The 14,113-nt window shown below is 53.3% G+C and overlaps 1 protein-coding gene across 7 annotated transcripts in view; it reads left to right on the plus strand.

Annotated features, from left to right (window-relative positions):
* Positions 1 to 14,113, plus strand: part of capn15 (calpain 15) — a 350,926-nt gene that overhangs the window by 305,052 nt on the left and 31,761 nt on the right. For all 7 annotated transcript variants that reach the window (XM_070900823.1, XM_070900824.1, XM_070900825.1 and 4 more), the window contains 2 exons: positions 3,548 to 3,756; positions 8,402 to 8,585. In XM_070900823.1, coding sequence (XP_070756924.1) covers positions 3,548 to 3,756; positions 8,402 to 8,585 — 393 coding nt within the window. The remainder of the gene's footprint in view (positions 1 to 3,547; positions 3,757 to 8,401; positions 8,586 to 14,113) is intronic.

Below are 14,113 nucleotides of genomic sequence, written 5' to 3' on the forward strand. Positions count from 1 at the left end.
TAAGAACTCACTTTTAGAGTGGAAGCAAGTCTTCCTCGATTTCGAGGGACTGCCTATGATGATGATGACACGGAGAGAGAGAGCGAGGCCTGAGTTTAGCAGTGTGAAGTTATCTGTGCCATCTCAGTGAGTGTTGCAATGTGTTATCTGTGCAATCTGAGTGTGCAAGACACTGGCCCGGTGCTGCGGCGTGGGTCTGTAACTTTAAACCGTTTTTCAGAAAGCGGGCTCGGTTGCTGCTGCAGTGTACGTTTAGCGATTGGCTGGGAGCGGCTGTCAGTCAGTGAGTGCGTGCGGCGATTGGCTGGAGTGGCAGTCAGTCAGTGCGTGCGGCGATTGGCTGGAGCGGCTGTCAGTCAGTGAGTGTGTGTGCAGGTGCTGAGGGAGCCACCCACAGGCTGCCAGCACGCGCGCGCGCACACAGGAGCCCGGGAGCTGTCGAGGCTAGCCGTGACCTCCCGAGGTTCGGAAAATTCTCTGATTCGGCAGCGGTCAGGTCCTGAGGGTGCCGGACCACAGAGGTCCAACCTGTATATCCGTTCTAAAGTGTGGTGTCCACAGTACACCCGGCGTCGTCTAACCAGAGCTTTGTATAGCTGTAGCAAAACTTCCTCCCCTTTATATTCTAGTCCTCTAATTGTATGGCAGCCATGGTTGCGTGAAGATTTGTATTCTGTTACTCGTCGCCAATTGTTGTGTATAGAAGAATTCCACGAGGCTGAGTACTGTGAGCTAAACTTAGTGTGACCTTAGTTTTCTTTATTACAACTCCAGAGTGCCTAAACAACATGGCAGCCAACCTTTTATACGGGCCTTGCATGTGTGTGCAGGTGACCATTAGGACTCCCAACAGTCGCACCCTCTGCTGGCAATATTACATAGTTACATACATAACAGTAATAAGAAGTGGGGGAAGAGGGCTGAGTAATGCAAAGGGTTGTCGCCTTTCAATTCTCTCACCTGGGCTCAAATCAAGCCTAGACCGATGGTTGTTTTCTGTTTTCTGGCTGTAAATGAGTGCATGTGAAATGATTTGGGCATTCTCGACAAGGTTCTGACCTTTATGGACCTACAGCACACAACTGCCCCAGATTCAGCACAAATCTCATTCAGACAGGCCTAAGAATGGTCAGTGTGACAAATGGACAAAACAAGTGTTACACTGGAGCAGTAGAGGCTACTGGTTCAAGAGCTATGTGTGGCCCTTACTTTGAACATGAAACTAGGTGACTCACATCCACGTAACACCAGCGTAGGATTACAGAATGACCATGCTGTAGTCCTTACTACTAGGGGGATCAAGGGGTATGGCGAGAAAGCAAGAATGGGGTACTGAAGTTGCATGTTCAGCCATGAACTCATTGAATGGCGGTGCAGGCTCGAAGGGCCAAATGGCCTACTCCTGCACCTATTTTCTATGTTTCTATAAAGGCTAACATTCTGTTAGCCTTTTTGATTTATTTTTTGTATCTGATTGCTACAGTTTAGTGATCTGTGTACACGGACTTCTAAATCTATTTGGACCTCCACTGTTCCGAGCTTTTCATCATTTAAATAATACTCTGATCGATCCTTTTCTTAATCCAAAATGAATGACTGGAATAGAAGGTTATTGCTGATAGGGTTAGATGAAGATGGGTGGAAGGAGTCGCGTGTGAAGCATAAATACCGGCACGGACCAGATGGGCCAAATGGTCTGTTTCTGTGCTGTAGACTCTCTGTACCTCTGACACTCACCTTCCAGAAAGGATAACTCTATGGTCATCGTTATTTTTTCCCTTTCTAGCCATGTTCCCTGTTGGTATAATGATGTGACCCTTTCCCCCTCTTACCTAAGGCTGCTCTAGCCCATTTCTCCATTTGTAGCCATGCACCTGCTTTGGATTCTCACTGTTCCATTATTAAAAGATTTTACTTCAAAAGATTTTTGTAACAGTGAAAATAAATTTACAAATATAACAGGAGCTTAAGTTTGGGATTAGTATTAGAAGTGTAAAGGGGGAGGTTTCTTCCACACAAAAGGTGATTAGAAGGGACTACTGAAGCGGTCAGTAATAGCATTTAACAGGGTCTCGATAACTGAGGGAGACAGTAATGGGGAAGAAGTGAGAATGTGAATAGAAGAGTTGTGAATGTGTCAGTTGAATAGGATCATGGGAAGATGGCTAAAAGAAAATGTTAAGCTGAGATATTTGCAATGTCGACACAAAAAGGGGGTTACTCAGAATTGTGGTCAAACACGAGTTACGCGAAAAGCAAAGTCAGGCATGAGTCAGACAAGGGGCTGCTATAACCAGCCATGAAATAGGGAAATGCTATATAAATCGAAACTATAAACACATCCCTGGCGCCCGCCCTATTTGGAGAGTTGTTAGCCTGCAATTGGGTATGCTATGGAGGAAGTCGACCAATGATTGTATAAACTGAGTGTCACTCAAATATGTTCTGCTGTAACAATGTATAAATATTGAGCTTTTGTACTGTTACGGGACTTGTCAAGAGAGAGGTGAACAGGCTCAAATCGAGGGTGTTCCCTTTATCTTAACAGGTCCCGGCCGGAAAAATCTCTAATAAAGGTCTTATGTTGCTAAGACTAAAAGTGTTCGTATGTCAGTGAATTCGCTGAAACAGATTGAAGGGAAAAGAATCCAGTATCTACATTAGCAGGGTGTGAGATTGAGGCAGTTTGCTCCCCAGCCAATGGAACTGTACCCCGGGGAGCTGTACCCCAGCCTGTGGAACTGTACCCTATGGAGCTGTACCCCAGGGAACTGTACCCCGTGGTACTGTACCCCAGCCCGTGGAGCTGTACCCCAGCCCGTGGAGCTGTACCTTGTGGAACTGTACCCCGTAGAACTGTACCCCACCCCGTGGAGCTGTACCCCGTGGAGCTGTACCTTGTGGAACTGTACCCCGTAGAACTGTACCCCAGCCCGTGGAGCTGTACCCCGTGGAGCTGTACCTTGTGGAACTGTACCCCGTAGAACTGTACCCCAGCCCGTGGAGTTGTACCCCGTGGAACTGTACCCCGTAGAACTGTACCCCACCCCGTGGAGCTGTACCCCGGCCCGCGGAGCTGTAACCTGTGGGGCTGTACCCGGGCCTGTGGAATTGTACCCCGTGGAGCTGTATCCCAGCCCACGGAGCTGTACAGCGCTTCACAGACTGTGTAATCAGACAAAATTTGCCACCATGCCACATAAGGAGCTATTCGGACAGGTGACCAAAGGCTTGTTCAACGAGGTAGGTTTTAAGGAGCCATTAGGAAATGTGTCCTACCACTCAATGCATGATTCTCGGTCTGATTTTCCTTCCCACCATTTGGGGTGCCACCTGACCTCCACCTGCTTCCTCCTCGTGGTGCCCTGTCTGAGACGGGGAGCTTGCTGTCTGGACGGCTGTGGGCAATGGGAAAGCCCTATGGTCTGTTGACTGTATGAAGCATACTGTGTTGCTGGCGAGAGCTGAGGGCAGTATATGCAGCACAATACTCTGCTGTGTGTTTTTATCCTGCTTTCTAAAAAGATCAATGCTCTCTCTCTTTCAGAATAGCGTGAATTTTGTGGACGATAGCTTTCCACCAGGCCCACAGTCTGTCGGCTTCCCAGAGGGCGACAGTGTACAGCAGAGGGTGAAGCAGTGGCTACGGCCCCATGAAATCAGCTGCAATAATTTCAAAGATCGGAGCGTCAAATGGTCCATCTTCAGGACGCCTCGTCCGTCGGACATCTCGCAGGGGCTGCTGGGCAATTGCTGGTATGTGCAGAGGGGCAGTTCCTGCCTGGGCAGTGTATAGTCGGTCGGCTCGAAGCTCGCAGTGTGTAGTCGGTCGGACTCGAAGCTCGCAGTGTGTAGTCGGTCGGGTTGAAGCTCGCAGTGTGTAGTCGGTCGGGCTCGAAGCTCGCAGTGTGTAGTCGGTCGGCTCGAAGCTCGCAGTGTGTAGTCGGTCGGGCTCGAAGCTCGCAGTGTGTAGTCGGTCGGGCTCGAAGCTCGCAGTGTGTAGTCGGTCGGGTTGAAGCTCGCAGTGTGTAGTCGGTCGGGTTGAAGCTCGCAGTGTGTAGTCGGTCGGGCTCGAAGCTCGCAGTGTGTCGTCGGTCGGGCTCGAAGCTCGCAGTGTGTAGTCGGTTGGGCTCGAAGCTCGCAGTGTGTAGTCGGTCGGGTTGAAGCTCGCAGTGTGTAGTCGGTTGGGCTCGAAGCTCGCAGTGTGTAGTCGGTCGGGTTGAAGCTCGCAGTGTGTAGTCGGTCGGGCTCGAAGCTCGCAGTGTGTAGTCGGTCGGGTCGAAGCTCGCAGTGTGTAGTCGGTCGGGTCGAAGCTCGCAGTGTGTAGTCGGTCGGGTTGAAGCTCGCAGTGTGTAGTCGGTCGGGTTGAAGCTCGCAGTGTGTCGTCGGTCGGGCTCGAAGCTCGCAGTGTGTAGTCGGTCGGACTCGAAGCTCGCAGTGTGTAGTCGGTCGGGCTCGAAGCTCGCAGTGTGTAGTCGGTCGGGCTCGAAGCTCGCAGTGTATAGTCGGTCGGGTTGAAGCTCGCAGTGTGTAGTCGGTCGGACTCGAAGCTCGCAGTGTGTAGTCGGTCGGGTTGAAGCTCGCAGTGTGTAGTCGGTCGGGCTCGAAGCTCGCAGTGTGTAGTCGGTCGGACTCGAAGCTCGCAGTGTATAGTCGGTCGGGTTGAAGCTCGCAGTGTGTAGTCGGTCGGACTCGAAGCTCGCAGTGTGTCGTCGGTCGGGCTCGAAGCTCGCAGTGTGTAGTCGGTCGGGTTGAAGCTCGCAGTGTGTACTCGGTCGGACTCGAAGCTCGCAGTGTGTAGTCGGTCGGGTTGAAGCTCGCAGTGTGTCGTCGGTCGGGCTCGAAGCTCGCAGTGTGTCGTCGGTCGGGCTCGAAGCTCGCAGTGTGTAGTCGGTCGGGTTGAAGCTCGCAGTGTGTAGTCGGTCGGGCTCGAAGCTCGCAGTGTGTAGTCGGTCGGGTTGAAGCTCGCAGTGTGTAGTCGGTCGGGCTCGAAGCTCGCAGTGTGTAGTCGGTCGGCTCGAAGCTCGCAGTGTGTAGTCGGTCGGGCTCGAAGCTCGCAGTGTGTAGTCGGTCGGGTTGAAGCTCGCAGTGTGTAGTCGGTCGGGCTCGAAGCTCGCAGTGTGTAGTCGGTCGGGTTGAAGCTCGCAGTGTGTAGTCGGTCGGGTTGAAGCTCGCAGTGTGTAGTCGGTCGGGTTGAAGCTCGCAGTGTGTAGTCGGTCGGGCTCGAAGCTCGCAGTGTGTAGTCGGTCGGGTTGAAGCTCGCAGTGTGTAGTCGGTCGGGCTCGAAGCTCACAGTGTGTAGTCGGCCGGGTTGAAGCTCGCAGTGTGTAGTCGGTCGGACTCGAAGCTCGCAGTGTGTAGTCGGTCGGGCTCGAAGCTCGCAGTGTGTAGTCGGTCGGGTTGAAGCTCGCAGTGTGTAGTCGGTCGGGCTCGAAGCTCGCAGTGTGTAGTCGGTCGGCTCGAAGCTCGCAGTGTGTCGTCGGTCGGGCTCGAAGCTCGCAGTGTGTAGTCGGTCGGGTTGAAGCTCGCAGTGTGTAGTCGGTCGGGCTCGAAGCTCGCAGTGTGTAGTCGGTCGGACTCGAAGCTCGCAGTGTGTAGTCGGTCGGGTTGAAGCTCGCAGTGTGTAGTCGGTCGGCTCGAAGCTCGCAGTGTGTAGTCGGTCGGGTTGAAGCTCGCAGTGTGTAGTCGGTCGGACTCGAAGCTCGCAGTGTGTAGTCGGTCGGGCTCGAAGCTCGCAGTGTGTAGTCGGTCGGGCTCGAAGCTCGCAGTGTGTAGTCGGTCGGGTTGAAGCTCGCAGTGTGTAGTCGGTCGGGCTCGAAGCTCGCAGTGTGTAGTCGGTCGGGCTCGAAGCTCGCAGTGTGTAGTCGGTCGGACTCGAAGCTCGCAGTGTGTAGTCGGTCGGGTTGAAGCTCGCAGTGTGTAGTCGGTCGGGTTGAAGCTCGCAGTGTGTAGTCGGTCGGGTTGAAGCTCGCAGTGTGTAGTCGGTCGGGTTGAAGCTCGCAGTGTGTAGTCGGTCGGGCTCGAAGCTCGCAGTGTGTAGTCGGTCGGGCTCGAAGCTCGCAGTGTGTAGTCGGTCGGGTTGAAGCTCGCAGTGTGTAGTCGGTCGGGCTCGAAGCTCGCAGTGTGTAGTCGGTCGGGTTGAAGCTCGCAGTGTGTAGTCGGTCGGGCTCGAAGCTCGCAGTGTGTAGTCGGTCGGGCTCGAAGCTCGCAGTGTGTAGTCGGTCGGGTTGAAGCTCGCAGTGTGTAGTCGGTCGGGTTGAAGCTCGCAGTGTGTAGTCGGTCGGGTTGAAGCTCGCAGTGTGTAGTCGGTCGGGTTGAAGCTCGCAGTGTGTAGTCGGTCGGGTCGAAGCTCGCAGTGTGTAGTCGGTCGGGCTCGAAGCTCGCAGTGTGTAGTCGGTCGGGTTGAAGCTCGCAGTGTGTAGTCGGTCGGGCTCGAAGCTCGCAGTGTGTAGTCGGTCGGGCTCGAAGCTCGCAGTGTGTAGTCGGTCGGGCTCGAAGCTCGCAGTGTGTAGTCGGTCGGACTCGAAGCTCGCAGTGTGTAGTCGGTCGGGCTCGAAGCTCGCAGTGTGTAGTCGGTCGGGCTCGAAGCTCGCAGTGTGTAGTCGGTCGGGCTCGAAGCTCGCAGTGTGTAGTCGGTCGGACTCGAAGCTCGCAGTGTGTAGTCGGTCGGGTTGAAGCTCGCAGTGTGTAGTCGGTCGGGCTCGAAGCTCGCAGTGTGTCGTCGGTCGGACTCGAAGCTCGCAGTGTGTAGTCGGTCGGACTCGAAGCTCGCAGTGTGTAGTCGGTCGGGCCCGAAGCTCGCAGTGTGTAGTCGGTCGGGCTCGAAGCTCGCAGTGTGTAGTCGGTCGGACTCGAAGCTCGCAGTGTGTAGTCGGTCGGGTTGAAGCTCGCAGTGTGTAGTCGGTCGGACTCGAAGCTCGCAGTGTGTCGTCGGTCGGACTCGAAGCTCGCAGTGTGTAGTCGGTCGGACTCGAAGCTCGCAGTGTGTAGTCGGTCGGGCTCGAAGCTCGCAGTGTGTAGTCGGTCGGGCTCGAAGCTCGCAGTGTGTAGTCGGTCGGGTTGAAGCTCGCAGTGTGTAGTCGGTCGGGCTCGAAGCTCGCAGTGTGTAGTCGGTCGGGCTCGAAGCTCGCAGTGTGTAGTCGGTCGGGTTGAAGCTCGCAGTGTGTAGTCGGTCGGGCTCGAAGCTCGCAGTGTGTAGTCGGTCGGGCTCGAAGCTCGCAGTGTGTAGTCGGTCGGGCTCGAAGCTCGCAGTGTGTAGTCGGTCGGGCTCGAAGCTCGCAGTGTGTAGTCGGTCGGGCTCGAAGCTCGCAGTGTGTAGTCGGTCGGGCTCGAAGCTCGCAGTGTGTAGTCGGTCGGACTCGAAGCTCGCAGCTTGGGCACCATTTCCATGCCAGCTGTTTCAGGGGCTGCTGCTTGCATTATTCCTTCTGAACTTGCTGTGCAACACCGACTTCAAGGGTAATTTGCAGTCTTTAAAAGCTTTCTTTTTGCAGTACAGTCACAAACAGATGTCAGCATCTCCCGCCCAGATCATATGAGTTTTTGATCTGTCTCCCATGGATCTGTGCTACTTACACCACAGATTCCCAGCGCTGTGTTGGCAAGAATTGGGAAGCAAAAGCAAAATGATAGAAACTTTCCCAATTCCGGTGTGTGACAACTTTTTGACCACCTAGTAGTGCAGCAGAAGCCTGTAGAAACCTTGGCTTTGTCCACTTACTGCTATGAAGCAAACACTGTCCCGACGTCTGGCAAATGAATCCACGCCCAAGTTAATGCTTCCTGTTGTCCAGTGTCACATTGGGTAGAGGACAGGATAGTGCCCAGGGCTCCCCCACCCTTGTGACGAGCTCCCTATCTCGGCTGTGCTGTCGGGACGCGAGGGAGGGAGAGGTAAGTCTGGATACTTCTCCAGGCCACAATCTCTCAGCCCCTAAATGCTGGCTGAAGAATGGATGACTCTCCCCCCATGTCTGTTCTGTAGTGCTACGGAAGAAAACATTAAACCATTTTCAAAATCAACTCAATTGATGCTAAGTTCAAAAAAGGGGAGGGAAGATTGATTGGTGCATATATTTTTTTAAATGAAAACTGCAAATGCTGGAAATTTGAACAAAAAAGAAAAAATTGAGATCAGTCAGCATCTGTAAAGTGGAAATGTTTGGATGGGAACCTTCTTCCGAGCCATTGTTCCGATTTTAACCAGTCACCACCTTCCTAATGCTGCCTGATCTGCATATTTCCATTCTTTCCTGCTTTTATTTCATTGACTCAGTTTTGTGGATCATCCCTATTTCTAGTGTGTGTTTCCCCTCCCCCTTGTTGCGATGTACTGCATGTAAAATGCTGCTGTTTAGTTTTGCGGCCCTTTCCCTGAGTGAATTCTTGCCCTCTGTCCTAGGTTCCTGAGCGCACTGGCTGTGCTTGCTGAGCGGCCCGAGTTGGTGGAGAGGGTGATGATCACACGGACAATCTGCCACGAAGGAGCCTACCAGATCCGGCTGTGCAAGGACGGGACCTGGAGGACGGTGCTGGTGGATGACATGTTACCGTGCGATGAATACGGCTATCTCCTCTTCTCTCAGGTAGGAGGGCTTCCTGCTTCAGTTTGTCAGCAACACCTGAGCCTGTCTGTAGTTAACGCTGCGTAGAATCAAGCAGGGTGACCTGATGGGAATATGGAGCAAAGGCGGCTAAATGGGGTTGAGCTACAGACCAGCCATTGAGTGGCGGAACAGGCTCGAGAGGCTGAATGGCCCCCTTCTGTTCCTCCTATCTCAAACAGCTCTTATCCAAATCTTGCTACTTTCCAGTGCTTTTCCTCAGCATCAATTTTTCGGTTGGTATCCAACTCAAAATTAAGTCTGTTTGGTTTAGAAATAGTGGGGCCAAGTTTCGGCCTGAGTTGCTCCTGTTTTTTTGGAGCAACTGGTTAGAATGGAGTATCTTAGAAATTTGAATTCTGGGCATTTAGTTTGCTCCAGTTCTAGTCAGTTAGAACAGTTTCACTTTGGAACAGAATTTTTTTTTCAAAAGGGGGCGTGTCCGGCCACTTATGCCTGTTTTCAAAGTTTAGGCAGTGAAAACTTACTCCAAACTAACTTAGAATGGAGTAAGTGAAGATTTTTACTACACTTTAGAAAATCAGGCGTAGGTTACAAATTAGGGAATGGTGGGGGGGGGGGGGTTAAAGGGAAGTTTACAAACATTAAACACCAGTTTTACAAATAAAGAGCCATCATCAATAATAAATGATAAATACATCAATAAATCAACCAATTAATCAATCAAAAAAAATTAATAAAAAATCATTTTAAAAAAATAAATAAATAAAACATTTTCTACTTACCGACTGCAGCACCAGGAGTCCTCCAACAGCGTGCTGGGACGGCCCCCCGCCCCCAGTGTGTCTCTGTCAGTGTCTCTATCTCTCTGTCTGTGTCTGTGTTTCTGACAGCGAGGCGAGAAGGGGAGGGAAGGAGAGAGGATGGTGGGAGGGAGAGAAGGAGAGAGGATGGAGGGAGGGAGGGAAGGAGAGAGGTTGGAGGGAGGGAAGGAGAGAGGAGGGAGGGAAGGAGAGAGGATGGAGGGAGGGAGGGAAGGTGAGAGGAGGGAGGGAGGGAAGGAAGGAGGATGGAGGGAGGGAGGGAGGGAAGGAGAGAGGATGGAGGGAGGGAGGGAAGGAGAGAGGATGGAGGGAGGGAGGGAAGGAGAGAGGATGGAGGGAGGGAGGGAAGGAGAGAGGATGGAGGGAGGGAGGGAAAGAGAGGATGGAGGGAGGGAGGGAAGGAGAGAGGATGGAGGGAGGGAGGGAAGGAGAGAGGATGGAGGGAGGGAGGGAAGGAGAGAGGATGGAGGGAGGGAGGGAAGGAGAGAGGATGGAGGGAGGGAGGGAAGGAAGGAGAGAGGATGGAGGGAGGGAGGGAAGGAAGGAGAGAGGATGGAGAGAGGAGGGAGGGAGGGGAAGGTGAGAGGATGGAGGGAGGGAAGGAAGGAGGATGGAGGGAGGGAAGGAAGGAGAGAGGATGGAGGGAGGGAGGGAAGGAGAGAGGATGGAGGGAGGGAGGGAAGGAGAGAGGATGGAGGGAGGGAGGGAGGGAAGGAGAGAGGATGGAGGGAGGGAGGGAGGGAAGGAGAGAGGATGGAGGGAGGGAGGGACGGAAGGAGAGAGGATGGAGGGAGGGAGGGAAGGAGAGAGGATGGAGGGAGGGAGGGAAGGAGAGAGGATGGAGGGAGGGAGGGAGGGAAGGAGAGAGGATGGAGGGAGGGAGGGAAGGAGAGAGGATGGAGGGAGGGAGGGAAGGAGAGAGGATGGAGGGAGGGAGGGAAGGAGAGAGGATGGAGGGAGGGAGGGAAGGAGAGAGGATGGAGGGAGGGAGGGAAGGAGAGAGGATGGAGGGAGGGAGGGAAGGAGAGAGGATGGAGGGAGGGAGGGAAGGAGAGAGGATGGAGGGAAGGAGAGAGGATGGAGGGAGGGAGGGAAGGAGAGAGGATGGAGGGAGGGAGGGAAGGAGAGAGGATGGAGGGAGGGAGGGAAGGAGAGAGGATGGAGGGAGGGAGGGAAGGAGAGAGGATGGAGGGAGGGAGGGAAGGAGAGAGGATGGAGGGAGGGAGGGAAGGAGAGAGGATGGAGGGAGGGAGGGAAGGAGAGAGGATGGAGGGAGGGAGGGAAGGAGAGAGGATGGAGGGAGGGAGGGAAGGAGAGAGGATGGAGGGAGGGAGGGAAGGAGAGAGGATGGAGGGAGGGAGGGAAGGAGAGAGGATGGAGGGAGGGAGGGAAGGAGAGAGGATGGAGGGAGGGAGGGAAGGAGAGAGGATGGAGGGAGGGAGGGAAGGAGAGAGGATGGAGGGAGGGAGGGAAGGAGAGAGGATGGAGGGAGGGAGGGAAGGAGAGAGGATGGAGGGAGGGAGGGAAGGAGAGAGGATGGAGGGAGGGAGGGAAGGAGAGAGGATGGAGGGAGGGAGGGAAGGAGAGAGGATGGAGGGAGGGAGGGAAGGAGAGAGGATGGAGGGAGGGAGGGAGGGAAGGAGAGAGGATGGAGGGAGGGAGGGAAGGAGAGAGGATGGAGGGAGGGAGGGAGGGAAGGAGAGAGGAGGGAAGGAGGGAAGGAGAGAGGCAGGATGGAGGGAGGGAGGGTGGGAAGGAGAGAGGGACGAGGGAGGGAGGGAAGGAGGGAGGATGGTGGGAGGGAAGGAGGGAGGCAGGATGGAGGGAGGGAAGGAGAGAGGCAGAATGGAAGGAAGGAGGGAGGGAGGGAGGGAGGGATGGAGAGAGGAGGGGAGGAGAGGAGAGGCTGAACGGTCGGGCCCAAGACTTCGGGCTGGATTTACAGGGTCGTGGGGTCGCGGAGATCCAGGGAGAAGAGTCGTGGGGGCGGCGGTGGGGGGAGTGAGGGAGAGTGTCGCGGGGGGAGGAGAGAGAGAGAGTCGCGGAGGTGGGGGGAGGGAGGGAGAGAGTCGCGGAGGTCCGGAGGTGGGGGGGAGGGAGGGAGAGAGTCGCGGAGGTCCGGGGAGGGGAGGGGGGTGGGGGGAGCAGAGGTCGGGTCGCCGAGTGGTGTGGGGAGCCTTATCCACGCAGCCGCAGTGAGGCCATTCGGCCAGGGCTAGGGGCTGCGTGCTTCGGGCCCCTCCCACAGTTTTGGCCGCCTGGAGCTACTGCATATGTGCGCCCACTGTAGCACGCATGTGCAGAGGTCCTGGCACTGTTTTCGGCGCAGGGACCTGGTTCCGCCCCTTACAGCTCGTGCTGCGCCGCGCCCAGCTCCAGAGGACCTGCATGGAGCCGGAGAATAGGTAAGTTTTTTTTAGGCGCACTTTCTGTCGCAAGAAACGGGCGAAACGGCGCAGCCCGAAACTTGGGTACTGTATAATGACCTTTCGTGTGTATGGTATTTTCTTGTGTGATCAACTAGATTTATGGTATAGAATAAATTGTATTCACCTCACCAGCAGGCTTAAGTAACGAATGATGAATCTTCAGTTAATTATAGATTCCCAGTGGAAAGAAATTAACCTCTTTTTCAAATTTTGCACATTAAGCATAAGTGTCAGTGATGATTAAACGGCAGTGGAACTGGATGCATGTGATGGTGCTGATGGTGACGACGACATTTGACAATGGTGGTGTTTGACCCTGACACTGGTTTTGATGGTGACGATGGTATTTGACCGTGACGCTGACGGTGTTTGATGGTGACGATGACGATGATATTTGACAATGACAGTGGTAACGATGATGACGGTGTTTGACGATGATGACGGTGTTTGACGGTGACGATGGTGACGACGGTGTTTGACGATGATGACGGTGTTTTGACAGTGACAATGATGGCGATGGTGTTTGACAATGACGATGGTGACGATGGCGTTTGACGATGACGATGGTAACAACGGCATTTGAAGATGACGACGATGTTTGACGATGACGATGGTGATGACGATGGTGACGACGGTGTGTGACGATGATGACGGTGTTTTGACGGTGACGATGGTGACGACGGTGTTTGACGATGATGACGGTGTTTTGACGGTGACGATGACGATGGTGTTTGATGGTGACGATGATAATCGTGTATGATGATGGTGACGATGAGGACGGTGACAATGATGACTTCCTTAAAAATGTTCCGTGTTGTACCTTGGAGCAGCATTATCTGGCAGCATTTCTGAATATTACATCATCTGACTGCAGGAGTTAAGGGCCCAAGTTTCCACATGATTTGCGCCTGATTTTTAGAAATCACAATTCTCCACATTTTGTTTTTCTGCAGTTCTAGTCAGGTAGAACAGTTCTACTTTGGAACAGAATTTTTTCTTCAAAAGGGGGCGTGTCTGGCCACTTGACGCCTGATTTCAAAGTTTCCACAGTGAAAACGTACTCCAAACTAAAGTAGAATGGAACAAGTGAAGATTTTTGTAGAACTGAAGAAACCTGTTCTACACATTAAAAAATCAGGCGCAGGTTACAAATTAGGCGTCCAGAACGAGGTGGGGGGGAAGGGAAGTCATTAAATTCTACAATCAATCCTTATTTATACTTCTACAAATATTATACAAATAAATCCAACCTGAATAAACATTTATAAGCAAAGAAAAGATTAAATAAACCATCTTCCTACCTGTGTGAAAGTGCTTCAGCCATCGTTCGTTCCTGCGGGGGGTGGGGAAGGAAACCGCCGTTTGTTGCCGTGGAGGGGAGGGAGGGGGAGGAAACCGCCATTTGTTGCCGTGGAGGGTGGGGAGGGGAAGGAGACAGTGAGAAGGGTAGCCTCAGTGCTGATGGCAATGTGCTTTTATTAAAAAATTTTCAAAAATTAAACAGCTACAAAGAACTACAAAAATGGCCGAGTGCCAATGTTTCCTTCACACTGCGCATGCGCGAACGCTCCAACGCGCAGCGTTGCCGGCAGGAAAAAAACTAATTTAAATAGTATCCGCCCCCTCCCACTTACAAAATCGGCGCGAGTGTAGGCTCCGCCCCCCCTCCCCTGGGCGCCGCGCCAAACAGACAAGGAGCTGCAAAGCGCTTGAGAATAGCGCGTTTTTTTTCTGGCGCCGTTTTAGGCGCGATAAACGGGCGTCCAGCTCGGAGGGGCGCCTGTTTTTTATCCTGTGGAAACTTGGGCCCCAAGTGTTGTATATCAAACCGAATAGTCAGAATGAGAAATCCAGTTGTTTGGATGTTTAGATTCTGGAAGCAGTAGTTTTCTCCGGCCAGGTTTAATGCCGAGTACAGTTACCTGAATCTCATGGGGGATCCAATTACAATCAAGGTTAGTGGCAGCGGGAGTTATTTTCTTCTGCACTTTGAGGGAAACATTGAGTAGGTTGCACATGGCATCTGACCCCTTGAGCTCTACAGAGGAATTGCTCTCTGGTGTTACTGTGCGGGGTTCCCAAAGGCCAGTGTGTAGGATTGTTTCCTGTCACTTTCCCACTGTAGATATTCGGTGCAGCAAATCCCTATCCACTCATCCCACCAGAAAAGCTGTCTGAATGATTTGATGCTTTGAGATGCTTGAAGAGAACACTGTCGATGAGGTTAGCCCTATATATCATCATCTGCCGTACCTTTGGCAAGCTTTGAGATACGGCATATCTTACTGACCTGTGC

Source organism: Pristiophorus japonicus, chromosome 15 (genome assembly GCF_044704955.1).
Source record: "Pristiophorus japonicus isolate sPriJap1 chromosome 15, sPriJap1.hap1, whole genome shotgun sequence".
Lineage (NCBI taxonomy): Eukaryota > Metazoa > Chordata > Chondrichthyes > Pristiophoridae > Pristiophorus > Pristiophorus japonicus.